Source organism: Penicillium riverlandense, assembly GCF_028828495.1.
Source record: "Penicillium riverlandense strain IBT 135883 chromosome Unknown utg000008l_segment0_segment0, whole genome shotgun sequence".
Lineage (NCBI taxonomy): Eukaryota > Fungi > Ascomycota > Eurotiomycetes > Eurotiales > Aspergillaceae > Penicillium > Penicillium riverlandense.
The window spans coordinates 897,543-921,496 of record NW_026643199.1 but is presented as its reverse complement, the minus strand read 5'-3'; the positions used below and the strand labels follow the sequence as shown (position 1 = coordinate 921,496).

The following is a 23,954-nucleotide window of genomic DNA, read 5'->3' as shown; positions in this document are numbered from 1 at the left end:
CCTTCCCTAGTGTTGTGGTGTAATATATTGCCCAAGATTTAGTCACTCTGCAAATACCGTTAGTCTTCTATTACAACTCTAGATACATGTATTTCGTTAAGTAGTTAGCAGACCTTCTAAATCATAGACGTGACTAGAGCAGCTGTAAAACCAGTAACTAGAATTTTGTTAAGGTGAATCAGCAAAATTCGGCTTGGCATATCCTAGACGGGATATTTATGTAGAAACGGGTAACTAGACCTAGCGTTGTGGTGTAGTAATGGTCTGCATTCGATGATAAGAAAGTGTTCAACAATGTCATGGGTATCTCAGAAAAACATCACAGAAAAGTCACAAACTAAACAGCCCAAACCTCGCGGGAATCCAGCAGATCGCGCTGGCCAAAGTACTCGCCGACCACCGTGATGATCATATCGAGCATTATGCGAACCTGCTTCGCAACATCCTCTACCCCTGTAACTCCCGAATCCCCAGCGGCCAACTCAGAATCCAGATTACCATCCAGCCGAGCCTGTAATCGCGCCTTCGCCACTTCTAGCTCAGCGGACACGTCCGTTGCGGTCTCAACTTCCTCCGTAGTAGTGTCCTGCACCTCGGCCCCTTCTTCCAGAACACCTCCTCCCTCCTCAGTCTCCAAATCAGACGTATCGACGTCTTTGTCTTCACCAGTATCCTGAGCACCTTCCGCCTCCCTGATCTTCGCCAAAATCGTGACTACTCTCTTCCCCAACTCCCGAATCGCACCCACCTCCTCTGTAGCCAGCTGTCCGACCTCACGGCACTTCCCCAGCAGCCCCCAAGCCCAAGCCCCTATGCGGCGAACGCGCTCGGCGCTCCCACCGCGCACGGTCTCGGACATCAGCCGCGCCATGATACCCATCACACCGAGCACGCTGTCCAGATCCATGCATGCTAGCTGTGCCATCTGTGGATCCACTGTGAGCAGCAGCCGGCGCCATTCTTTGCGCGCCGGCACAGCATGGCGCGGGAGGCTGATTGGGTGTGTGTCGTCCAGCGCAGCGATGATTTCCGGTGGTGGGACGCAGCGCAGGGTGGAGCGGAGGAGAAGAAAGCGATGATGGAGGAGGTTGTAGTATGATGCTTGTGCCGGGGGGTAGATTCCCTCCGTTTGAGAGGATGTGTGGTGGTCGGTGTTTGAGTCTGCGGGTGCGATGTATGCTTCATCCTCCCAGAAGCCGGGTGTTTGATGCGCGTGTGGTTTTTGAGAGGATTTGAGTGCACTCGACCCAGATTGGGACTCTGGTGCTACCAAAGTATCTTCTTTCTGAACGGATGCAACGAATAGCGACGGCAACGAGCTAGCTTCGGATCTAGTCACCAAGTCAGTAATTCGGACCGAATCATCGTCACAGACTGAACAAAAGCCTAAAAATGACGCGTGCTAAGCATGATACAAAGTAACATACCGGACCATACGCAAATACTCCAGGCCATCCTCCGCGGGACCGTAGAACAGCTCATCGCGGCCATCGTCCAGTCCCGGAAACGCGCTCTTCTGGCCGTAGATGGGGTGGCTGCGCGGTCGCTCGTGGGGCGTCCCCGAGTCGACCTTGTCGCTGCCATCGTCGTAGGAGATTCGGGCCCGTTTGAAGGGAGGTGGGGACATGGATGGCTCCCTCTTGTCGGACATGGCGAGGATGGAGGAAAGAAGTGGAAAATGTCCGGGAGCTTGGGCCATGTGATCTTGGCAGGCGTTGTATACTGGGGTTACCCACGCCGACCCGATTGCCGTGCTAATTTCTTGATCTCTGTGACGTTCGAAATATTTCTGTCAAGAGGTAAGTATTAGTATTCCCAGGGAAACTCCATACTACCTTTGGCAAGCGTGGTGCGAGTCGCGTGATTCCTGATGCTGGAAATTGTTTGCCATAGTGTCGGAAGCTTGTAGGATATGTTTAGTCTAATATTTCACTTCATCAAGCATAATATTCATGCTGGCATAATTTTGGCCAAAATTTACAGAGCAGAGCATTCAACCGATCAAACCCTATAGATATATCTAAGGTACCAAAAAAAAAAAAGTAAAAAAAAAAGGGCTCAACCGGAGATCGAATCCGGGACCTCCTGCATATGTGACGAGTGACTGCCCAAAGCAGGAATCATACCTCTAGACCATTGAGCCGCGTAATACTGGACAATTAGTCAACAAGACTATTTGTGTAACTGTACTCCTCGCTTCATTCGGCAACACGTATTGGTTAGTTTACACTCATTTAATAAAGAGAACATCTTCAACTTCTGCAAAAATTTTGCGGGCGAGAAATAGGAAGACCACAGGGCTCACGAGATTCCATCACGGGCAGCTTCAATCAGAATGGAGAGACACTCATGAATGCTGCTGCCAAACGTCGTAATGCCCCAAGTTACCTAACGAGCCGAATATTGTGATACATCGTAGTAGTTATAGATTTTCTATATAGACAAGTCATTCAACGAGCGAAGTGAAGGTAATGATTTGGTGGTAGGTACGTATGTACTCAACCCCAACTCGGACCACACAACCGCACAGCTGTGAGTCCTCCCCCTTCTAATCATCATTCATTCTACCTTCCGTATGGAATTCAGTTATTAGAAATAAAAAATAACATGGTAGATAGCCCTTTGTACAGGATTTCCACTCGAAAGGTACAATAATGATGATTAGAAGGGCAATCTATTGATGATTAAAAGAGGGAACACCCATCCCCACGGGGGTTGGGTGTGGTCCAACTTCGTGGGAAATCCTATCGCTAATCTGATATTCCTAGTTATAGGCTAAAGGGTGAAATCTTTTTCACGACCGGCTGGAAATAGCAATACTTTAAAATGCTTTTGATTTTTATTCTTCAAGAGGCAAAGAATATTCATATCTAACAATTTACGGCCGCAGACGCTGCGGGTCGCGAGGGAAGAGCGTGGCCAGGCGAACATTGGGCAGACCCAGGAAAAACATGACGATCCGGTTCAGGCCCAGACCACCACCGGCGTGCGGCGAGCAGCCCTGACGGAAAGCATTGAGGTAGTCCTCGAAGCCCTCCTGATCCGGGTTGAGGCCCTTGGCGCGCATCGACTCCTCCAGCTCCTTGATGTCGTGGATACGCTGCGCACCCGACATGATCTCCTCGCCGCGCATGAAGAAGTCGTACGAGTTGGAAAAGCGCGGGTCCTCCGGGTCGGCCTTGGTGTAAAAGGGCCGCACGGCCATGGGGAACTTGTCCAGCACATAGAAGTCCGTGTCGTACTTTTCGCGGATGATATGGCCCAGCTGCTTCTCCATCGCCGTGCTGAAGTCGTTCTCGAACCGCTCCTGTTCCGACATGTCCACACCCGCCTCCTTCAGCAGGGCCACGCCGTCCATGTAGTTCAGTCGCAGCGCCTTGCCGTCCTTGGGCAGCTTGAAGTCGCCGGCCTTGGGGTACGACTTTTGGATGATCGCAATCTTGTCCGCGTACCGCTCCTTCAGCTGGGAGAGAATGAACACTAGGAGGTCCTCGGCGAACTCCAGAACTTCGTGGTAATGGTGGCGGAAAGTTTTTTCGAAATCGAGACCGGAGAACTGTGGGGCTGGGTTAATGCATTTCTCGAGAACTGGGTGAATTACCATACCTCAGTCAAGTGACGGTGGGTGTTGCTGTCCTCTGCACGGAACACCGGCGCAATCTCAAACACGTTATCCATGTCACCGGCAATACACATCTGCTTGTACAACTGCGGACTCTGCGCCAGGAACGCATTGCGCTTGAAGTACTTGATCTCAAAGACGTTGCTGCCACCCTCCGTAGCGGCACCCACCATCTTAGGGGTGAAGATCCACCGTGAGCCGCTCTTGATCATGTACTCAGCAAACAGCTCCGACACTCCGCTCGAGATCCAAGTGATGGCCTGGCTGGTCTCAGTCTGCAGGTCGAGCACCCGGTTATCGAGGCGGGTCTTGAGGGTGACGATGGGCGCACCCTCAGCGTCGACCTGGCCTTCTTCGGCTCCCTCCGGTGGCGGGCGCTCAGCATCCTTGACCTGCATGGGCAGCATCTGCTGCGCCTCGGAGATCATGAAGACCTTGCGGATGTGGATCTCGAGGTGGCTCAACGTGGCCGACGAGATGGGGATCTCGGGCTTCTTCACAATACCGGTGACCTGGATAATGGAGTTGACGTTCAAACCACCAGTGTACTTGATCATCTGTCTTGAGATGGGCTCCGCAGCCGCAATCACGGCCTGCACCTTCTGGCCCTGCTGGCGCAGCATCAGGAAGGCCAGCTTGGCGCTCTGCACGCGCGCATTGTCCACACGCGCCACCACGGTCACCTCCTTCTCATAGTGATCATCGGTCAGATCGGCGAACCGGGTCGAGGGCAGAACATCCTCCGTCGGGGGGATCGGGCCATAGAGGTGCTTGGCCGTGTCATTGGCATCCTGGGCCGCGGCCTGAGCCTTTTCCTGGGCTGCGCGTGCGGCCGCCTTCTCTGCCTTAGCCTTCTCCTTGGCCGCCTTCTTCAGCGCATTCTTGCTGGCGTTCTTGGAATCGCCGCCCTCCGCGGGAGCTTCTTTGGTCTCTTCGGGCTTGGGACGGTGGGGCAATTCGGAGTCCGCCATGGTGCTGTGGTGAGGACAATTAGGAAGAGGATCAAGCAGGGAAGCGGTATCGATGGCACTCACCTCGGAGTACTCTGGAACAAGGACAATACGGCGCAATGAGTCGTTGTAGCTTGAGTCACGAACGGATCAAGGATCACCCCGCCGAGAGCTTGCCCTAATGGAACCCTAGAGGGGCATCACGTGAAGTGACACCTGAGGCACCATATTAGTATACGAAGTATGTATGGGAGAGTAAAAATGAAGTAGGCCAAAGATGATTTCTATCCTATGTACAATAATCTAATTCAAGTTTTATCATGAGTAAAAAGAAAGTCACCCGGTGCTTTGACCCCTCTCCTTGACCAGGATTGCAAATATCATCACTACTCCATGGAGCGATAAGCTGGAAAGCGAATGGTTCTCTCAACATCCGGAAGCTTCCGCGCCTCTTCATACGCCATATCCGAAATCACAATTCCCATATCCTCGTGATAGAGATCCTCGTCGTCCAGACGTTCTTGCGGAAGAGCAAGGATGTGTCTCCAAAGAAGACGCTCAATCTCTTCCACATGTGAAGAGTCCAGAAAGGTAGGCCGTTGTTGCAGACGCAAGGCGCGAAGGCTGGAGAGATTCGACGTCAGCGCTTCAATCAGCTGTTCTGGGTCGAATATTTCTTCCTCTTCGTGAAAGTCACCTCTGACCTCGAGGACTTTGATAGACAAGGGACCGAGAACTGAAAGTGGCAGTGGCGGGAGAATCAGGAGGCGCTCGAGCAAGCCGCATGGGATTCCAAGGTAAACGAGGTTGGGAAGATAGTAGATGGCAGAGCTGTCGCTGTCCTCACCCTCGAAGAAGCTGACATCAAATAGGGAAAGCGACAAAAGCGAATCCAGCTGTGGCCTGGTCAGGATTTTCTCAAAGACTGACGGCCTGAGATTCCGGCAGTGCTGTAAAACGAGGCTCTCGAGCGCTGGAGGGAAGACGAATGAAGGCATCGCAACTAGTTGAACAACGCCGGTGAGCCATAGACATTTAAGGGAAGACGGCCAAATCCCAGGCGCGTCTTCATCAATGCTAGGGCAAAATGGTAATGGTGGGAGAAATAATGTGTCTAGCTCATGAAGGTGGCTGATGGCCTTTTTCATGGTCATGAATTCGATCTCCCCGTGGATCTGGCAGAGGTCGAGATAGCGGAGTTTGTGGCACTTGGCCAATGCTGGTAGGCTATTCAGCCTAATATTTCAAGTTAGTCAGGGATATGTTGTCAAGTTGGTCCATCTAGAAACGAAACTTACGCAAATGAGACACTTGGAGCTACAAAATACTCCAGATTTTTCTTGACTCGACTCAACAGCCGTGCCGTCAGACTGTTAGAACTGTGATGAACCAAGCCACCCAGGTCTAAGCAGTGCACCAGTGACCCCAGGTCAACCTTTCGCTTTCTCCTAGCTCCCACAGGCGGGCAGACAGTGTTTGTAAACTGGGCAAAGCTGCTTCCTTTCACGAAACATGGCCGATGATAAAGGAAGCCGATAGAAGCGGAGTACCACTGGCGTGACACTAAGCAGCAGCTATGCAGGTCCCGTTGCTTCTCTTTCTGGTCCGGCAGGTATACCGTATCCTCGCCGAAGACAAATTCAACAACGTTGACGACGACTTCCGCTGGGAGATAGACCGACGCAGACATGGCGAGCGCCGGCCATAGCCCGGGCGGGAGATATGGTGGGTGTGGTGCGCGGGTGGGTGATTGAAGATGGCAAAAAGATAAAGCTGCACGATAAGGCCCGGGTGATATCACTCAAACGTTGCCCCTTCCCCTCCTCGTCTCTTCCGCCACTCATTCATTCCCTGGATCACATACCACCACCCTCCCTGGCACAATGAGACAGCCAGTCTGGCAGTCTCTCGGCCTGCTGCAACGCGCATCATCCCATTACCGCGTCCCCATCGGTCGCCGCGCTATCCAAACAGCCAGTTCGCGTATCCCGAACTTCGCCTTTGCGTTCGAGTGAGTAGCGCGGATGTATGCAAACAACTGATACCTGTCCTCGCCAAGCTGACAAAATGATGCAGTATCGATGGCGTTCTCCTCCGATCCTCCAAACCCATCCCCGGCGCTGCGGACTCGTTGGCACTCCTGAAGGAACAGGGCATCCCCTTCATCCTGCTCACCAATGGCGGCGGGAAACACGAAATAGAGCGCGTGGCTGAGATCAGTGACAAGCTTCAAGTTCCACTGGATCCTTCGGTGATTATCCAGAGCCATTCGCCTTTTGCGGAGCTGGTCAAGGGTGTTGACGAGGCGAGCTCGCTGGAGAATAAATGCGTGCTGGTGGTAGGAGGTGATGGCGACAACTGCCGGCGTGTAGCGGAACAGTATGTGAAGTCTTGCCATGCTGCTGCCTCGGCTGGTTGCTGACATAAATCCTTAGATATGGCTTCAAGAATGTGGTGACACCCGGGGATATTTTCACGGCCTATCCATCCGTCTGGCCTTTCTCGAAGAACTTCCAGGATTACTATAACACATTTTCCCGGCCTCTACCGAAGCCAATCGACCCGACAAACCCGAGCAAGGGCCTCAAATTCGATGCCGTATTCGTGTTCAACGACCCGCGCGACTGGGCTCTCGACACGCAGGTTATCATGGACATCTTAATGTCCTCACAGGGATTGATGGGAACGCAATCAGCGATGAACGGCAGAACCGACCTCCCTAATCATGGCTACCAGCAAGACGGCCAACCGCCTCTATACTTCTCGAACCCGGACCTGTGGTGGGCAGCCGCATACCCGCTGCCACGACTGGGGCAAGGTGGATTCCGCGAGGCCCTGGAGGGCGTCTGGGCCGCAACAACAGGTGGACCTAGCAAAGGCATCGAGCTGAAGAAGACCGTGATCGGTAAGCCCTACCAAGGAACATATGAGTTCGCGGAGCGGCAATTGCTTCGAAATCGGGCCGCCATCTTTGGCAACGGCGTGAGCCTTCCGCCGCTGCAGAAGGTGTACATGGTTGGCGATAACCCGGAGTCAGATATTCGGGGCGCCAACTCCTATCGCAGCGATATTGGCAGTAGCTGGCACTCGATCCTCGTGCGGACGGGTGTTTATACGGGCGGCGAGCCCGCCTGGAAGCCGAAGACCATCACGGATAATGTACAGACGGCGGTAGAGTGGGCGCTCAAGTCTTCCAAATGGACTTGACCTGCCCAGGTCTAGTTTTTTGGTGGACTAGATTCCATGAAACACGGCATGCATGGCGCTGATTCGATGGGTATGCGTTTAACATGTTACGCATAGCCTCAGACACCAATCCGATTTGCAGCGCTTTTTATATTATCCTTTGCTTCTGCACAGCCCATACTGCATACGTCTAGAGTCTCGAGAAGTTGTATTAGACCAGTCTAGAGAAGAATCCTACCAAAGGAAACTGGCTTAGCACATGTCCAAATTATTTGCGAGTATTCTCTCATAGCACTCATTACAAGTAAACCGAGTCCAACCACCAATCAGGTCAGTCACATAGGCCAAAGACAGGGTTAAGCTTGCTTAAGAACAGTCACACACACACACACACACACATCCACACACCGCAGACGCAGACAGACGGACAGAACAAGCCCAAATATTTGCTCAAGTCTACTACAATTTGCTATGGAAAGGAAACTCGGGCAGAAAACACAGGCACGGGGGAAGGGGGAAAATAACAGCCCAATGTAGGTAAAATGAAACAAACAGAACACCAAGTAACGAACTTATTTTCTAGGACAACGAAGCAATCACGGCAGCGGCCACGCCCTCCTCTTCTGCGCGCACGGTGATCTTGGTCGTGACGCCGGTCTTGGTGGAGTAGGCCATCTTGACGAGACCGGCCACGCGGCCGCCGGAGACGGTCTTGCCGAAGAGCTTGAGGGTGTGTGTGCTGGTGCTGAGGGCGACGTCGGTGCCCTCGAGCGGTTGCAGGGATAGCGCTGAGATCAATTGTTCTGTAGCGTCTGGATTGGGGAATTAGTATGAGATAATTTACAAGGAGAATGGGAAGGAAACAAAAGAACATACCTGTGATGCTCTTCATGTTGCTGAGCTGCAAAGTCTCGCTCTCCTCCTCGCCGTTGGCACCGGTCTGTTCCCAGACATGGTCGAAGCTGCCTGCGAATGTGGGGATGACATAGTCGCTGCCCGTCAACTCGAGGTCTTCCACTTGATACTCGTCCTCGTAGCCGCTCTCCTCGGGCTCGCCGGTGTTCGGGTCGATCTCTTTGCTGGTGAACTTGAGGTTGTTGGTGAAGGAGGTGACTGGGACACTGTGCTCGCCGCCCAGCTTCTTGAATGTTACGTAGACAACGCCCGGCTCGTTGGGGGCCAGCTTCGGCGCCGGCACGATCAGATCATCCTCCAGCACATCTTCCTCTGCTGGTGTAACCTCTATAGTGGCGTTCTCTAGAACAGTATCCGGCAGGGTGTTCTTGATATCATACTGCAACACGATATGCTCCTTGAAGATATGCTTGATGCAAGTGACGACATATTCCGTTTCGCTCTCGGAGAGCTCGACAGGAAGGGAAGACTTGAGGAGGTTGCCATACGCTTTGAACTCGGGGTATTGCATGAGTTGCTCGGCGTATTTCTGGGTAGCAGCAGCCGTGGTTGCTTCGGCCACGCCACCGGCTTTCTTGGGGGGACCGGCTGACGGAGCTTTGAGAGTAGGAGTGGCGGTGGTGAGCTTCTTGGTCCGCTCTTCGGCCAGAGCCTGCTCTTGGGTGACAACGGGGATGGTGGAGACGTCGAAGGCAGCAGCGAAAGTCTGCTTGTCGGTCGAGGTCACGTACATGACCAGCTGGTGCTCGAAAGTGGACAGGGAGTACATCGAGTCGTTCTTGATGAATGCCCCGGCCATCTCATCCTCTTCGCCCATCAACCGCAGGTTAAGCGCAGCACGATCCCGCACCTCATCGTCCGTGTCATCAAGACAACGAGTGAGAAGCACTTGAACACTCGATTTGACCTCGGGGTCTTTCTGTCCGACACCAAACTTGGCCAGAGCAGTAACAGCCGCCGCGCGGACAATAGCATTCTCCAAAACGACTCGGTTGTAAATATAGCGGATATACTTGGTGGGGTGCGTTGTTTTGGGGCCCTCGACACCCAGAAGGTGAAGGGTTCGGACAGAGAGCTTGGTGAACTCGCAGTCCTCGATAAACTCGCACAGGTGGGCGAGAGCTTCTTCCTTGCTATCGGGGACGAACTTGATGAGATCGAACATGCTCTCCACGACGGTGCGCTTGAACTCGTAGCCACCCTCGTCCCGCAGAATCCCACTCAGGAATGTGAGCATACCCGCCTGCTTGCTCGGGAACTTCAAGCAGAGCGTACGGATGGCCTCAACGATGGTGATCTTGAACTCGTCAGTGATGTCAGCCATGAAGCCCGAGATCTGCTTCATCAGGCGATCGACGCTAGCTTCGTTGCCGGTCTTGAGCAGCGTGGTGATGGCAAAGGTGGCAATGGAGCGATTGGAGTTGGAAATGAGCGTCTCGATATCGGGGTTGCAGACATTGACGACGTTCGGCTTGAACGTGGCAAAGTTGTGAAGGATGCGAATGGCGGCGAATTTCGTGATCGACCGCGGCGAGGACAGGAACAATTGCAGGACGTGGACGGCCTGCGAGGCCTCGGCATCGGTGACATCGCGCATGTCGCAGATGGCCTTGGCTGCCTCGAAGTTGACCATCTCGTGCTTGTGACGGAGCCAGCCATCCAGCATCTGCATCATGGGTTTCCGGAGACTAGGATCTTCCTCCGCCAATTTGGCCGCTAGGCGGACCAGGAGGACCAAAGCCGCCGGACTCTTGACCACACCCGCAGCACCGTACTGCTGGACCATCTTGACGAGCGCCATGCGGTCATGCGCGCGCATCTGATACAGGAGACCGATCGCATGGTATTGGGTCATGAAGTTCGACTGCGAGATGGCGTGGCTCTGCGCGCTGCCCGCGAAGCCTAGGAAACCGTGGCCTTGCTTCGAGGACGAAGCCGCCTCCTGGGTTTCGCTTTGCCATCTCCGGACCACGTCGCGCGCAATGGGAAGGAGGTGATAGGAAGAAACCAAGGCCGCGGAAGAGACAGATGGGGTCTTGTCAACAATGGCGGTCTTGATGAGTCGCTCGATACCCTGCACCGTCGAACCCTTCACACAAAAATGGTCAGCATCCTCATTGCCATACCAGTCATACCAAACCTACATCGATGATACGGCACAGCGCCCTGATAGCATTGGCCCGGTACAACACATCGCTTCCTACCGCGGTATCCTTCATGATGATACTGGTCGACATGATCACATCCTCCGCAGTGCCGGCTAGTTCCTTCAGTATCAGATAGACCATCTGGCGTAGGGACGGGTCCTTATTCTGGAATAGCTTGGAGATGCCGAAGAAGAGGGTGGTGGCTTCATTTGTGGGGAATTGCTCCCCCGTAAAGAGGAGGACGGCGATCTTTGTCAGGAGAGTGCGGCATGTTCGCGGCGAGATGGGCGAGGAATTGAACAGGCGAGCTAGACGAGTGCATCGGTCAGTACGACGTGGGTGGATTGTGTGCCGCGCACGAGGATGCGGGCGCCAGGGGGGACACGATTAGGCGGAATACCATCTTGGAACACGGAGGTGCGATCAAGCTTGATCATGACTTGATCGGCATCCTCGTCTTTCTTCATGTAGCTCATGGTGCCCACAGCTGCTGGGATTGCGCCCGCAGAGTGTCCTTCTCAGTCGCTGGGGGGGGGGAAGGGTTAAGGGAAGGTCGAGGGCAATTGAGTGCGGGTCAAGTGCAGTTCGGTCAAGGGATTTGGGCGGAGCAGGCAACTACAGCATGTTCATCGCTGCCCACGGATAAATATTCAGAGATAATTGAGGTAGAGCGTGTTGGGTGGACCACAGCGTCCGGGCGTTGTTTATGGCAAGAGTGATTAAGTGGCCTTCCGTGTGTTTGCAACCCGAGGCAAACAGTGCAAACAGGTGGAGGTGGCCTGGAGCTGCTTTGGGCACTTACTTTTGACTTCCCCCACAACTCACTGCCCAGTATGCAAGTCGAAGTCAATGAGAACGAAGACACGGAGTGGTATGGACTATGGTAATTCAGTTCGAAAATCAGCGTCTAACTACCGTGGAACTGTGCAGGAACGACATCCTCCGCCAACATGGCATCATCCCCGAGAAGCCCAAGGACCCGGAGCCTCTCATCCAAGAAGCCCTGATCGAAGCAGCGCACAAGGCACACGAGAACCGCCTGGAAGATAAAGATCTCGACGAATTGGATGCTCTCGAAGACGAAGAGGACGAAGCATTCCTGCAGTATTACCGGTAAGTATATTGTATGATATTCCCCAAGCCTACATTCTTGACAAGCTAACCACACCCCCCAAACCAAACAGACAAAAACGTCTGGCCCAACTCTCAACCCTCCAGCAAACCAGCCGCTTCAACCAAGTCTACCCGCTCCAGAAAGTCGACTATGCGCGGGAGGTGACTGAGGCCTCGAACGAGGCCTTTGTCCTGGTGAACCTCACCTCGCAGGGCGGGAATGTTGAGTCGCAGGTCCTGACTGAGCTGTGGCGACAGCTAGCTGTTAAGTTCGGAGATATCAAGTTCTGTGAGATCCGCGCGGACATGTGCATTGAGGGATATCCAGAGCGGAATACGCCGACGATCCTTGTCTATAAGGACACAGAGATTCGGAGACAGCTAGTGACCTTGCGTGAGCTGAAGGGTCCACGCACGAAGATGGAAGGTAAGGTGGTCTTTGTTGTGTTGTGGAGTTCAGTACTGATGCCAGAGACAATAGATATCGAGCGTCTGCTCGTTGATCTTGGCGCCGTGAAAGAAAGTGATGTTCGTCTGAAGAAACATTCTGACGAGGACGACAAGGCGGGCGATGATGACCTCAACATTGAAGATTATGATGATGACTGGGATTGATTTCCAATTTCTGTTTGAATTGACTGGATTGGGGTTGCACAAAAGCTATGAGCATCGACGCACATTATCAGAAAATCAAATCACCGAGTCGACCATGTCCAGCTGGATCAGCGACGGGCCGCTGGCCTTTGGGCATGTGGGTTGACTGACCGGCCTTTCATTTCATCGAGCGGTTGATCCAGCCAGAAAATGGGAGAAATCCGAATGGACCCTTTGTACAATGCAATTACTGAGACATGGAATACCAACAAATCAAACAATGCTTGACAGCTGTAGACGTCTATTTCTACTAGTCAGTAAGGCCATGTTTAAATTCAACCGAAAGTAGATATAACCCATCGCCATCCCACCCATCCATCCATCATTCAAGTCCCAGCGCCAAAATACTCCAAAGAAAGTCATAATATAATCGTAAAAACCACACCAAGCGAGTGCGGAACTTGACAGTGCAGAAGGAGAACTCGATTCCCTCAAATCAGTTCATCCATTCCCGCCGCCACACTCTCCTCAATAGCCTGACGGACCTGACCCTCCTTAAAAGCCGGGCCTTGCCCATCACACTGCGCCATCCCCTTCAACCGATCCGTAACATCACCAATGTCCACCTTCCCCAGCTTAAACAGCTCATGACTCTGAATAAGATCCCATGTGGCACCCGCATCGAGCAATTTCTCCCCCGTAACCTGACAAACAGTGACACGGTGATGCGTTGGTTGCTGCGCACCGTCCGGCATGAGACTGGAGTAAAAGTCCGTGGGGGAATATTTCATCGGCCCCGTCACCGTCGGTTCCGGGGCACGCTGGTCATGCGCGCTGCTGTTACCGGCTGCAGTCTGGGTCTGCTGCGATGTTGCGCGCAGGATCTCGTTCTCCGTGGCGTACTTGGCGAGCTCGCGCTTTAGACGCTCGTTGTCTGCTTGGAGGGCGCTGGATTGTTGTTCGAGGGATGTGACTTTTTCTTCGAGGTCGCGGACATGTCGTTCTTTTCGCTCGCGGAAAGCCCGTTGGCTGGTGTGGTTTGTTAGTCTGTGGGGGAGTTTATTGTTAGGCAATGCTATAACACATACGCAGCTCGGTTCTGGGCCTTGCGCTTGTTCTGCGCGGGGATCATCGACTCCTTCTCCTCGCTGCTGCTCCTGCCCACTGCCATCGCATTCTCATCGCCATCAAGCGAGGCCGAGCCCGCTTGCTGGGTACTGGCTACCTCATTGCTCGACACAGACTGTTTGGTGAACGAGTCTGGCGGAGAGTGTCCCGGTGGCGGGGCAAAGGATGAAGACGAAGCGTCGAAACGGAGAGAAGGGTCGAAAGCCGCGAAATTCTGGTTGTAGTTATTACTCTGGATATATAATCAGATTCCGTTGACCACTCTCTGGGGAAATTCTGCTAGGGACGCACCAGGGAAAACGAGTCCGCGAAGGCCTCGTCGGTCTGCGTCCGGGGCTGTTGGTCGGGGGTGGGCAACCCGTAGAGCGGGAAGGGCTGGGATCGAGGGCCGGTGTAGTAGGAGTAATCCATGAGGCAGTCAATGTGAATAGATCGAGGGTTGGGAAGTTAAAGAGGTGTGCCAGAGTGCGGCGGGGGAAGGTAGCTCGTTTGGGGGGAAAGTTAATTGGGGACGGCAGGATAGTCCGCCGTGTACCTGGTACTTTTTTCTGGGTCGGGACTCCGGCGATCGTCGCATGTACTTGGTACTTCCCCGTTCGTCTCGGATCACGAACACATACTGACAAATTACAAACTGCGAGAGAAGACATCGAATAGCATGCCTGGCCACACCAGAAGTCTAGCCCGTACATGGCCGGCCAGAACGGGCGGCCGCCAAAATGGATGATCTCACCGATGAGTTCCGCGCGGTTCGAGACCCTACGCTTACGAATGCTATTGAACAAAGTGCGGGAGATAACTCAATGATATTAGATGTTGAAAGTAGAAAAGACCACGAAAGTAAGAGCCGAGTTCCACCCAGGTCGGGTTGGAATTAGCCAGACAACCTTCCGTACAGGTTAGCCTGAACCAGGCGACCCCAGGGCCGAGCAGCGCTCACAATGGATGAGAATGAAAACGGGCAATTTCAAGGGGGGCAGAACAAAGCAAAAAGCAAGATGCAGATCGACGCAAAACCACCCCGGAAGCGACCCTAACCATATTCCGTCGCCAACCACCACAACGAAGACTGGCGTTCCCTTCAAACCATATTTCCCGTAGACCCATGTGTATGAATCGCTCTTGCAAGAAGTCGAGGCAAGAAACAACAAAGTCTGTGTGAAATCCGTAAAGAAAGCCATCCCCGAAAGCACCGCTCCATCCGTCGACCTCCTTGTCAGTCTCCCCTCATCCCCACGGCGTCGAAATGCAAAAAAAAAGAGAAACTAGGGCAACAAATATAAAAAGGGAATGGGGAGCAAATTCATGGGTAGTGAAAACAAAGGGGGGTAAAGGATAGGCATCGCATCCGATCATGCGTTCAAGGATCTCCAGTGCAAGCGATCAACGGTCAAAGAGAAAACAATCTGGGACCAGGTTGACGCCGTTTGCATCTCCTTCAGTCTCGCCCTTCGGTTACTTGCAAGATTCGTTGAGTGTGCAATGCCGAAGGATCAAGACGTAAGAATAGCCACAGTATCAAAAAAGGCGTTTCGAGGCTGAAGAATCGGTAATGTCCCGTCAGAGACGAGTATTGAGAACCCGAAAGAGACAAAACAGCCATCAAGGTGCATCGTATGCTCGAGTCGAAAAATACTTCGCAAATTGGCAGTCGAGCAAACGATAAAACGATGACGGGTCGAAACGGTTGATAATCGAAACAGGATCGAAAAAACGGGGATAAAAGGGCTGTATCAGAGATTGCAAAATGGAGATCCAGGGGGTAAAAAAAAGAATTCCGAGAGGTTGAATGCGGCTGGGTCCGTTTTGAGGCGAAGGACATCCACGGGATTCCGGGTTTCTAGGTTGGCAAAGGGTGAGAACATGCAGAGACACATAGCGCCTCGCTGCCATGTTTTACACGATTAGTACCACTGAGCCCCAATCCCATCGTCCCGCTTCGAACGGCCACCAGAAGGTCCATAAGCACCTGAAGCAGCACCCTTCGAAGCAGAACGAAGCCTAACGCCGAAGACTATGCGATTAGTCAGATTCAGAACCAAAAGGGTCCTCCACGCCAGCGTCACGAGAAAACACCAAACGCAGAAGGAGAAAGAAAGAAGGGGTTCCCTACACGGAACCAGGTTTCAAATACTCACATCCTGTCACTCCCTCCCACGGCACGGTTGGTGTCCGGAGTGTTGTCAAGGGTGCCGCGGTCGATCACCTTACGGCGCTGGCCAGAGATGGCACCGGGCTTAGCCGCACCAGAGGCACCGATGGCACCGCCGGGGGCAGCCTGGCGACGCTGCTGGTCTTCCGCGTCCTTATCCTTCTTGGAGTTGGCGTCCACAATCATAGCAGCGTTCTTCTGGTACTTGTAGACGGTCCAGTCGAAAACGTAGTCATACTGGAAAGACTCGCGGACAAAGAGGTCACGGAAGATCTTGCGCAAGTAAGAGTAGTCGGGCTTGTCGTCAAAGCGGAGCGAGCGGGTGTAGTTCAGGTAGATGGCGAACTCGTTGGGGAACCCACGGCAGAGCACTTCAGTAGGGGTAGTCATCTTCTTCTCCATGATGCGGTCGTACTTCTGCTTCTTGGTAGCAGCCTTCAGACCCTGCCACGGAAGAGAGCCACGGCAGAAGTAGAGCATGACATAACCCAGGGACTCCATGTCGTCACGACGAGACTGCTCGACACCGAGGTGAGTGTTGATAGAGGCATAACGAGCGGTACCGGTGAGATTCTTGTTCTCGCGGTAGGGGATGTGGAAGTGAGTCTTTGGGTCGCGGTATTTCTTCGCCAGACCGAAGTCGATCACGTTGACCTGGTTGCCGCGCTTGCCGATGCCCATCAGGAAGTTGTCGGGCTTGATATCACGGTGGATGAATGACTTGGCGTGGATGTACTCGATGCGGGAGATGAGCTGGTCGGCGAGCAGCAAGACGGTCTTGAGCGAAAACTTGCGGTTGCAGAAGTTGAACAGGTCCTCCAAGCTGGGACCCAGCAGGTCGATCACCATGGCATTGTAGTCACATTCGGTACCGAACCAGCGCACAAATGGGATACCGACACCACCAGCGAGGGACTTGTAGACGCGGGCTTCGTATTCCAGCTGGGGGTGCTTGGCCTTGACGCTCTCGAGCTTGATAGCGATCTCCTCACCGGAGATGATGTTGGTGCCTAGACGTTGCATTAGTTCGGATGCCACGGGAGACTTGAATCCACAGAGCACCTACCGAGATAGATGTCACCAAAGCTACCGCTTCCAATCTTGCGGCCGATGCGGTACTTGTTACCGACACGCAGATCCTACCAATGATGTTAGCACAACGCGGTCCAGACGTACGAGGACTGCACGACGGCGAGCCAATCCCAGGAGGGTGCTGTTTGGAGCAAGAATACGGGCACTCACCATGGTCGTCATAGTGAGCGAGAAAAGTGGCACAGCTCAGCCGTGCAGGACGCCTTGAAACTATCGATCTGAATGTCAGTCACGTAGGGCGTAGGGCGTGATGCGAGATTTGAGGGCAAAAGGACGATGAAAAGCTGACGAAGGGTAGTGAAAAGGAAGAAGGCAAGTGAAAGAAAGAGGAAGAGCGTGGAGGGGAGCGTGCAAGGCAGAAGGGGGGTTTCAGCTCAGCCTCTGGGCAGGCAAACCAACCAGGTCATGCTTGTTGGAGGCAGCAAGCCGACCGCCGGATCAGTGGCCGCGCAGGTAGCAAGAATATGCAGAGGACACAGAAACAGAAGTAACGGGATGGGAAGAGGAAGACGGTGTGGGTACCGAGGACTAACCTGGTTGAAAGATCAAAGGTGGTGATGTGATGATGGCGGGAAGCCGACCGTCAGGAGACGAAATCCGCAGGAGGGTTTGGTTAGGAAAGGGGGTGGTGGAGAGCGGACAAAGCGGAAGAGAGCAAGAAAGGATGAAAATCCCAGAAAACCGAAAAACGGATCAAGGACAAAGCCTTGATGAGGGCTGGGGGAGAGCAAAATGCAGGGTGTTGGGAAAGAGAGAGAAGAAGGGAAAGGGGAGCGAGGGTGAGAGTGAGAGAGGGGGGCGAGAGTCGGTGAGCGGCATTTTTGGCTTAGCGAAGTGGCTGGTGACTTGTGAGGTACCGCGGGTACGCGGGGGCCCCCGCAGAAATGGAAGTACCTGCCCGGTCACTCGGAGTGTATGGATACCCTACGATTGGGCTGCAACGTTGCCTACAAGGATTCCACGCATAGATGGAGAGATCTGGAAATGCAGATGGTGGTCAAAATAATCCATCTTCAACAAAAATCACAATGATGATGGCGAATTGCGACACTGGGGGCCATGCAGCCAGCTGACCTCTCCGATCAGGCATTTGCCTCTTCGGCAGTTCCGAGCAGGCTTAGTTACGGAGGCTGCATTTCCTACCGAGGTGTAAAATTGATAGAGCAAGCAGATGATGATTTCGGAATAAAGGTAGTCAGGGAACAGATGTTACTAGTGGTACAGCCAGAGTCCAATGAACATCGGGAAACCGGGGTATAAAAAGAGACAGACAAACAAACGAAAGCAGAGGATTAGACAGAGGAAAGACAGCGCAAGGCGTTAAGGAGAGATGCGGACAGAGGGAGAAACAGGGCCGTCCCTCGGCGTAGATAGAAAATAGTAGAAGAAGAAAAACCACCTTCGTCATACAAAGATCAAGTCTCAAAAAAAAAAAAAAAACAGACAGGAAAGGAATGAACGCGGACGGCAGAACGCTCAGACGGTGGAAGTTCTTTTCCCCCAAATAATAAAAGCATATGGTTCTTCGTAGAAAACGGAGACAATGATTACAGTCTCCTTCAGGCCACGCTTGACGAGTTCTCCGGGATCCCATTATTGTTCACCTTGGTGGACTTGCCGGCCCGCTCCTCCTCATCCAATCTCCTCCGCCATTCAGCGAGGTTCTCGCTCATCATCGCCGGTCCATTACTGTCCTCCTTGGTCGGGGTGCGGTCCATATCCAGCTGGGTGCTCAGGCGGTAGTTGCGGTTGGTGCTTTCCCAGTGGCTGCGTAGGGCATCCAGCTCGTTGGCGAGGGAGTCCAGTGCCATGGAGCCGCGGTTATCAGGGAGGAAGGTGTCGTCTTGCGAAACGTTGCTATCAGCTCGTGCCCGGCCACCACCGGCGGTCATGCTTGATGCATTGCTGTGACTGCGCGAGAGGCCGTTGAGACCCCCGTGCTGAGACTGCCGGCGGTAATGGGTCACAGAGGTTTCAACCTGCTCCAAGAGCATGTTCACCTTTTGCTCGGCGTCGGTGGCACGGCCCTCGAGCATACTGTTTTCGTGCTTGATCTGCTCCAGTTCCGTGCGGCTCTGCTCGGCGGCAGCTAGCAGTTGCTGCTTGACGCGTTCGTGCTCAGCCCGCGACCTTTCCTTCAAGACCTCGGCGGCAGCAAGCTCCTCCTTCAACTGCTTAATTTGACTCTCCAATCCAGAAATGGACGACGAAGTATTGTGCTGAAGATCCGAGATCGACTGCTGCAGCTTCGAGCGTTCAAGTTCCCACTCGGCAGATGCCGAAGACGCTTGGCTGGCGGAGCGCTCCTCCAGGTTCTTGTGGGCGCCCTCCAACTCAGATTGGAGTTTGGCATTTTGGGTCTTATACCGGGAAAGCTCATCCTTCATACGCTTGAGCATCTTTTCGGTGCCCTTGACGTAGTGAACAGCGGACTGATAATCGTTCTCAAGCTGTTCAAGCTTCTCTTTGAATGTCCGGTCAGCTTCCTGCTCACGGGTCTCAAAGGTCGCCTTCAGATCATCGTGCGCCTTGATGCTAGCCGACAACTGCTGCTCCAGCTCCTTCAACCGACTCTGTTCCGGAGTGCCGAATCGAGAGCCCGGAGAATCGAGCCGGGGAGACCGTCTGCTGTCCGAACTGATACCACGTTCTCCGAGGAGGTCCTTCAGAGCAGCATGCTGAACAGAAAGTGCTCCAGCTTCGCGCACCTGAGTTTCAAGCTGAGATTTCAGGTCCCGGCTCTCCGCGGAGGCAGCCTGGCTTTCTTTCATGGCAGCCTGAAGTTGCCTGCGAAGTTGCAGACCCTCTCGGCTAGCCTGCTCTTGGAACGTTTCAAGACCAGCAATTCGCTCCTCTGCGCGCCGCAATTTCTCTGCGGCTGCATCGGCCGCGCCCTGGTTCGCTTTGGCCAGAGCGTTAGACCGTTCAATTTGAGCCTCCAAGGCAGCAACCCGCTCGTCAGCACGCGAGCGGATCGAGCCGTCCAAGTCGGTGGACGACGCACGTTCGAGACCAGACACAAATGCAATCTTGTGCGTCTCTGCCTCCTTGGCGTGGATATCAGCCAGCTCCTCTGCATCCCTCAGGCGGCGAGTGGTGTTTTCCAGTTCGGTGGTTCGTTCCTCATGTTCGGAACGCAGCTGCAAGAGCTTCCGTTCCAAGCCTTCCCGGCGTTCTCGCTCCTCCTGCAACTGCTTTTCGACAAGCGCAGTCTTGGCAGCAGAAGCAGCCACAGCTTCTCGCAAACTGCCGAAGTTCGAACCGAAATCCTTGAGCCGCGTTGACGAATCCTCGACATGCTTCGACAGCTCCTCCTTGTCTAGAAGGAGTTGCTTGAGGGACGCCTCGGCTTCTGCGCGCAACAAAGCCTCCTCTCTGGCCGAAGCCTGGGATTGATGAAGCTCGGCCCGAAGACTCTCCACTTCCAGAGTGTTGGTCTGCATTTCGAGCTCGGCCAAGCGTTTCCGGGTGGCTTCGTTCGTTTCTTCTGCCAGATCCTTCGCCTGTTTTTCTTGCGCGAGCTCAGTTGTCAGGACATCTAGTCTGCCTTTGAGTTCAGACTGAGAGGCCAAGGCCAGTGCAAGGCGACGGCCCATGTCAGTGGAGCGGTCAAATGTATTATCTCCGTCGCGGGAGCCCTCGGGTTGAGGAGTGCCTCGCTGGCTGCCACCGTGGGCAGCAAGTTTGGCACGGGCATAGACCGCCTCGTTGACTGCTGCGTCACGCTGGTGCTCAACTTCTGCTACCCGCTTCGAGGCGATAGCCGCCTGTCGGTCCACTGTGGCCTGCATCTTGGCCAGCTCGGCCCTCATGGCAAGGAAAGCCTCAATCAAGGGGCGGTCGTCGTCGTTCAGAGCGTCACCAACGCGCTCCTCCAAGGCAGGGCTGGTTGAGGTATTTGGAACATAGCCTGCCTTCTTTGCCAGAGCTAGCTCGGATGCGTACCAGGCATTTCGAGCCTTGGTGGATTCGAGCTCTTTGAACAAAGCTTCCTGGTGGGGCGTCAACCTGGGAGAGTGAGGTTCTTCACCGAGACTCTTCGAACCGCGGTGACTCCGAACCGAACCGTCCATGCTTGCATGTCGGCCAAGAACAGACTCTTCATTGCTGTCAACGGAGCCACGGGCACGTTGTGAGCGAAGAGAACGTTGCCGGCCGGGGGCACTGATCATCGGGGCTGCCTCGCCGACTTCCATTGCCTTGGCAGTTATCTTCTGCTGTGTCTGGGTTGGGGTGCGGCGACCAGCTGACGGAGGGCCTGATATATCCTGTGGTGTATCCTTGGCGACTGGTGACTCTGCTCTTTCGGTGACACGAACATCAGTCGGTTTCGTAGGAGTCTTGCTTCGGGAATTCAAGCTCCCTTGGGGTCCGTTGTTTCGAGGTCCCGGCGAGGGAGCTTGACCAGGCGGTGGTGGCCCGGAGGGAGCCTGTGCGATTGACGCACGCGGGAGTCGAGACCCAGGGCCCATGGGGTTCGTTCCATATTCCCCAGGTCTGCCAGAGATGGCGGCTGGGCTCGAACTTTCGCGAGACGGTCCGCGTGGCGGCAGGGCATTCTGGGCTTGCTGAGAGGTACGCCCAGACAGAGGACCTTGCTTCTCGATGCTCACTTTCCGAGTGCCGGGAGCGGAAGTCTGGGAATCATTGGGATACCTAATTTTAGAAGTGTCGAGGATGTAGGTCATGCTGAGCTCCGCAGGATCTCTCGGGGCGGAGCTAGGTTCACCCGCAAGGACAATGATTTGCTTGCCAAAGGCCGTCATGCTGTGACCAGAGCGAGGGGACGGCGCAGGCCCCATGTTCTGGAAGGAGTACCACCTCCGGGTGCTGATACGGAAGGCAGACAAATCGCCCAGGTCCATTCCCTCATCGGTGCGACCACCAAACACGTACATCACATCATTGACCAACGCAGACGCATGACCTTCTCTGGGCGTCGGAATGAAACCCACGCAATCCATCTCAGACCAGGTATTAGAACGGGGATCGAAGGCCCATACGTCATTGAACCATTGCACACCGTTCGTTCCACCGAAGCTGTTTCCAGTCAGCTCTGTTGTACACACGAGAAGGGAGATGGGTGAGCTTACAGATATAATTTGTCCTGGTAGCTCACCATTGTATGGTTGGTGCGAGCAGGAGGGATTTGGCCAACGGGAGGACCGCCTTCGTGGCTATTTTGGATGAGAAACTCCCATTTGTTCGACGAGTTCTGTAGCTGGTTCAAGTCAAATGCAACCAAGTCATTAAAGAAGAACCCTTCGACCTGACCACCGAACACATAGAGCCTAGAGCCCAGGATGCTCAATGTGTGGCCATATCGTCCGGAAGGCCGCGGTCCCGGAGGAATGGCACGAGACCACTGGCGAGAGGCTAGAGGCAATCTGCGTTAACAGCTATATCTCAGGCAATGTCAGTAGTGGCCACGTACAGGTATTCAGCAAATACAGCGTGTCGTCCAAGTTATCATTCTCGTCGATTTTCGTGTCGCCACCGAATACGATAAAAGCGTTCCCGACGAGCAAACTCGAGTGACCGACGCGAGGCCCCGGGCCCTCAGAAACCGTGGCAACCTGGAAGCAAGATAGACTGCCACCGCTGCTCTCGATCATCCACAGATCTCCCTTCACCGTCGATCCATCGATGAGACCGCCCATCATGTAGATGTCCCCTTCCTTCGACGCAACCGAGTTGATGGCTGCGCCATACCGCGGGAAAGGATTTGCTTGAGCCGAGGAGAAATTGAGGCGTCTTTGGGACCACGGGTAGAGGGATGAGCCGGGACTAGAAGGGGGGCGCCATTCGTGGATTGTGGAGGTCGTTGAACCTGCGATGCGATCGATCAGAGTCTGCCGCCGCGAAATTCAATAAAAAAGGGCAACCCACCTGTGAATCCGATTCGGCTCTCTGTCGCCGCACACTGTCAGGACTCGTTGGACTGGTGGCCGAGGCCGAATTCAGCGAGTTGTTAAAACTGCTGCTGGGCGTTGGGGTTTGGGACAGGGGGCCTTCCCCCTTGACACCGTTGACCATGGAACTCCCGGTCGACGGGACTCCCTCGGAGGTGTGGACGTTTCGCGTGGCCGTGGGAAGCGGCTGGCCTGCCAAGTTCTTCTTCGATTTAAACAAAAAGGCCATCGTTAATAGGAAGTCGTAATCGGTCGTTTACAGCGCAATGGGCCCACGGCGGAGGACAGCGCGGGCGCTGTTGGGGATTGCGACCGCACAAGCGTCGAAGCGAATGGCGACGTCGGTGGGATGGAGGTCGAGATGGAGACAGGGGGGCAAGGTGGGTGTGTTCTCTTTTTTATTATGAAGGTGGAGTCGGGAACCAGGAACCATATCCCCCAAGGGTCAGGAGGTCCTACTCGGTGCAGCCTCCGGCGCCGGGCCTGAGCATGAACAAACCAGACAAATAGGGAGGAAGAGAAAGGAAGCCCAATGCAATCAGGCACGAATTAGATGGGGAGGAAGAAGAGGCCGGGGAGACTGGGAGGGGAGAGAGGTGGGAAGGCCAGGTTGAATGAAGGGAAAAAAGTGAATAATTTCCCTGGCGGAGGATGCTAGCGAGTTATGGAGTTGGGGCTCAGGGGCATCACTGACGGGTGATCGATGCCAACGGTCATATGAAGAATTATTCCGAATGGCTAGGAGGCTCATTCTTTGGATTCTTTTGGTCTCTATGCAGAATTATTATTTTTCTCTTGAGTTCCTCTCTGTCCACCGCTGGGTCTTCCCACTACTCCGAAGAGGTATACTCCCACCCAGCCTCCAGCAACCATGGGGGCCATATTCGCCATCCATGCTACATTGTACAGTGCTACACTCCAGCCATCCATGGCACTCCCCAGAGAGCATGGTACTCCCCGGCTCGATGGTGATGGAAAGCCTAGGGCCTTCCAGAAGTAGCCCTAACGGGAAATAACGATGAGCACTAATTCACAACGGCTGGCTAGAATAACTATTTTCCGCCGCCGGGATAATAATATCCAGTCTCCACACCGTGCAGCGAACCTGTCGCAGTAGCCCATAGTCAAGTACTGTAGGGGAGG

General features: G+C 54.1%; 9 protein-coding genes across 9 annotated transcripts; 2 read left to right on the top strand and 7 right to left on the bottom strand.

The window, feature by feature from the left end:
- Positions 1 to 337: 337 nt before the first annotated feature.
- On the bottom strand, positions 338 to 1,651 carry N7474_009367 (SIP1 domain-containing protein; the record flags this gene model as incomplete). The annotated part of the gene is made up of 2 exons (XM_057200777.1): positions 338 to 1,331; positions 1,428 to 1,651. 2 exons carry the CDS (start codon positions 1,649 to 1,651, stop codon positions 338 to 340), a joined length of 1,218 nt encoding a protein of 405 aa, XP_057048764.1.
- A 1,227-nt stretch (positions 1,652 to 2,878) lies between these two features.
- dps1 (putative aspartyl-tRNA synthetase Dps1) lies at positions 2,879 to 4,593 on the bottom strand (the record flags this gene model as incomplete). Its single annotated transcript, XM_057200776.1, has 2 exons — positions 2,879 to 3,556; positions 3,607 to 4,593. 2 exons carry the CDS (start codon positions 4,591 to 4,593, stop codon positions 2,879 to 2,881), a joined length of 1,665 nt encoding a protein of 554 aa, XP_057048763.1.
- Positions 4,594 to 4,958: 365 nt separating this feature from the next.
- On the bottom strand, positions 4,959 to 6,262 carry N7474_009365 (F-box domain protein; the record flags this gene model as incomplete). The annotated part of the gene is made up of 2 exons (XM_057200775.1): positions 4,959 to 5,808; positions 5,871 to 6,262. 2 exons carry the CDS (start codon positions 6,260 to 6,262, stop codon positions 4,959 to 4,961), a joined length of 1,242 nt encoding a protein of 413 aa, XP_057048762.1.
- A 193-nt stretch (positions 6,263 to 6,455) lies between these two features.
- On the top strand, positions 6,456 to 7,779 carry N7474_009364 (putative HAD superfamily hydrolase; the record flags this gene model as incomplete). The annotated part of the gene is made up of 3 exons (XM_057200774.1): positions 6,456 to 6,583; positions 6,649 to 6,951; positions 7,008 to 7,779. The coding sequence occupies 3 exons, from the start codon at positions 6,456 to 6,458 to the stop codon at positions 7,777 to 7,779; spliced, it is 1,203 nt and encodes a 400-aa protein (XP_057048761.1).
- A 558-nt stretch (positions 7,780 to 8,337) lies between these two features.
- Positions 8,338 to 11,296, bottom strand: N7474_009363 (coatomer subunit gamma; the record flags this gene model as incomplete). The annotated part of the gene is made up of 4 exons (XM_057200773.1): positions 8,338 to 8,570; positions 8,635 to 10,762; positions 10,818 to 11,128; positions 11,221 to 11,296. 4 exons carry the CDS (start codon positions 11,294 to 11,296, stop codon positions 8,338 to 8,340), a joined length of 2,748 nt encoding a protein of 915 aa, XP_057048760.1.
- A 357-nt stretch (positions 11,297 to 11,653) lies between these two features.
- Positions 11,654 to 12,548, top strand: N7474_009362 (phosducin family protein; the record flags this gene model as incomplete). The annotated part of the gene is made up of 3 exons (XM_057200772.1): positions 11,654 to 11,691; positions 11,751 to 11,933; positions 12,005 to 12,548. The coding sequence occupies 3 exons, from the start codon at positions 11,654 to 11,656 to the stop codon at positions 12,546 to 12,548; spliced, it is 765 nt and encodes a 254-aa protein (XP_057048759.1).
- Positions 12,549 to 13,018: 470 nt separating this feature from the next.
- Positions 13,019 to 14,066, bottom strand: rsmA (putative bZIP transcription factor (Fcr3); the record flags this gene model as incomplete). Its single annotated transcript, XM_057200771.1, has 3 exons — positions 13,019 to 13,556; positions 13,616 to 13,887; positions 13,947 to 14,066. 3 exons carry the CDS (start codon positions 14,064 to 14,066, stop codon positions 13,019 to 13,021), a joined length of 930 nt encoding a protein of 309 aa, XP_057048758.1.
- Positions 14,067 to 15,559: 1,493 nt separating this feature from the next.
- On the bottom strand, positions 15,560 to 17,061 carry N7474_009360 (casein kinase 1 family protein; the record flags this gene model as incomplete). The annotated part of the gene is made up of 4 exons (XM_057200770.1): positions 15,560 to 15,669; positions 15,804 to 16,817; positions 16,874 to 16,946; positions 16,984 to 17,061. The coding sequence occupies 4 exons, from the start codon at positions 17,059 to 17,061 to the stop codon at positions 15,560 to 15,562; spliced, it is 1,275 nt and encodes a 424-aa protein (XP_057048757.1).
- Positions 17,062 to 18,458: 1,397 nt separating this feature from the next.
- On the bottom strand, positions 18,459 to 23,040 carry N7474_009359 (putative cell polarity protein (Tea1); the record flags this gene model as incomplete). The annotated part of the gene is made up of 4 exons (XM_057200769.1): positions 18,459 to 21,939; positions 21,993 to 22,275; positions 22,334 to 22,751; positions 22,789 to 23,040. 4 exons carry the CDS (start codon positions 23,038 to 23,040, stop codon positions 18,459 to 18,461), a joined length of 4,434 nt encoding a protein of 1,477 aa, XP_057048756.1.
- Between the last annotated feature and the right edge of the window lie 914 nt (positions 23,041 to 23,954).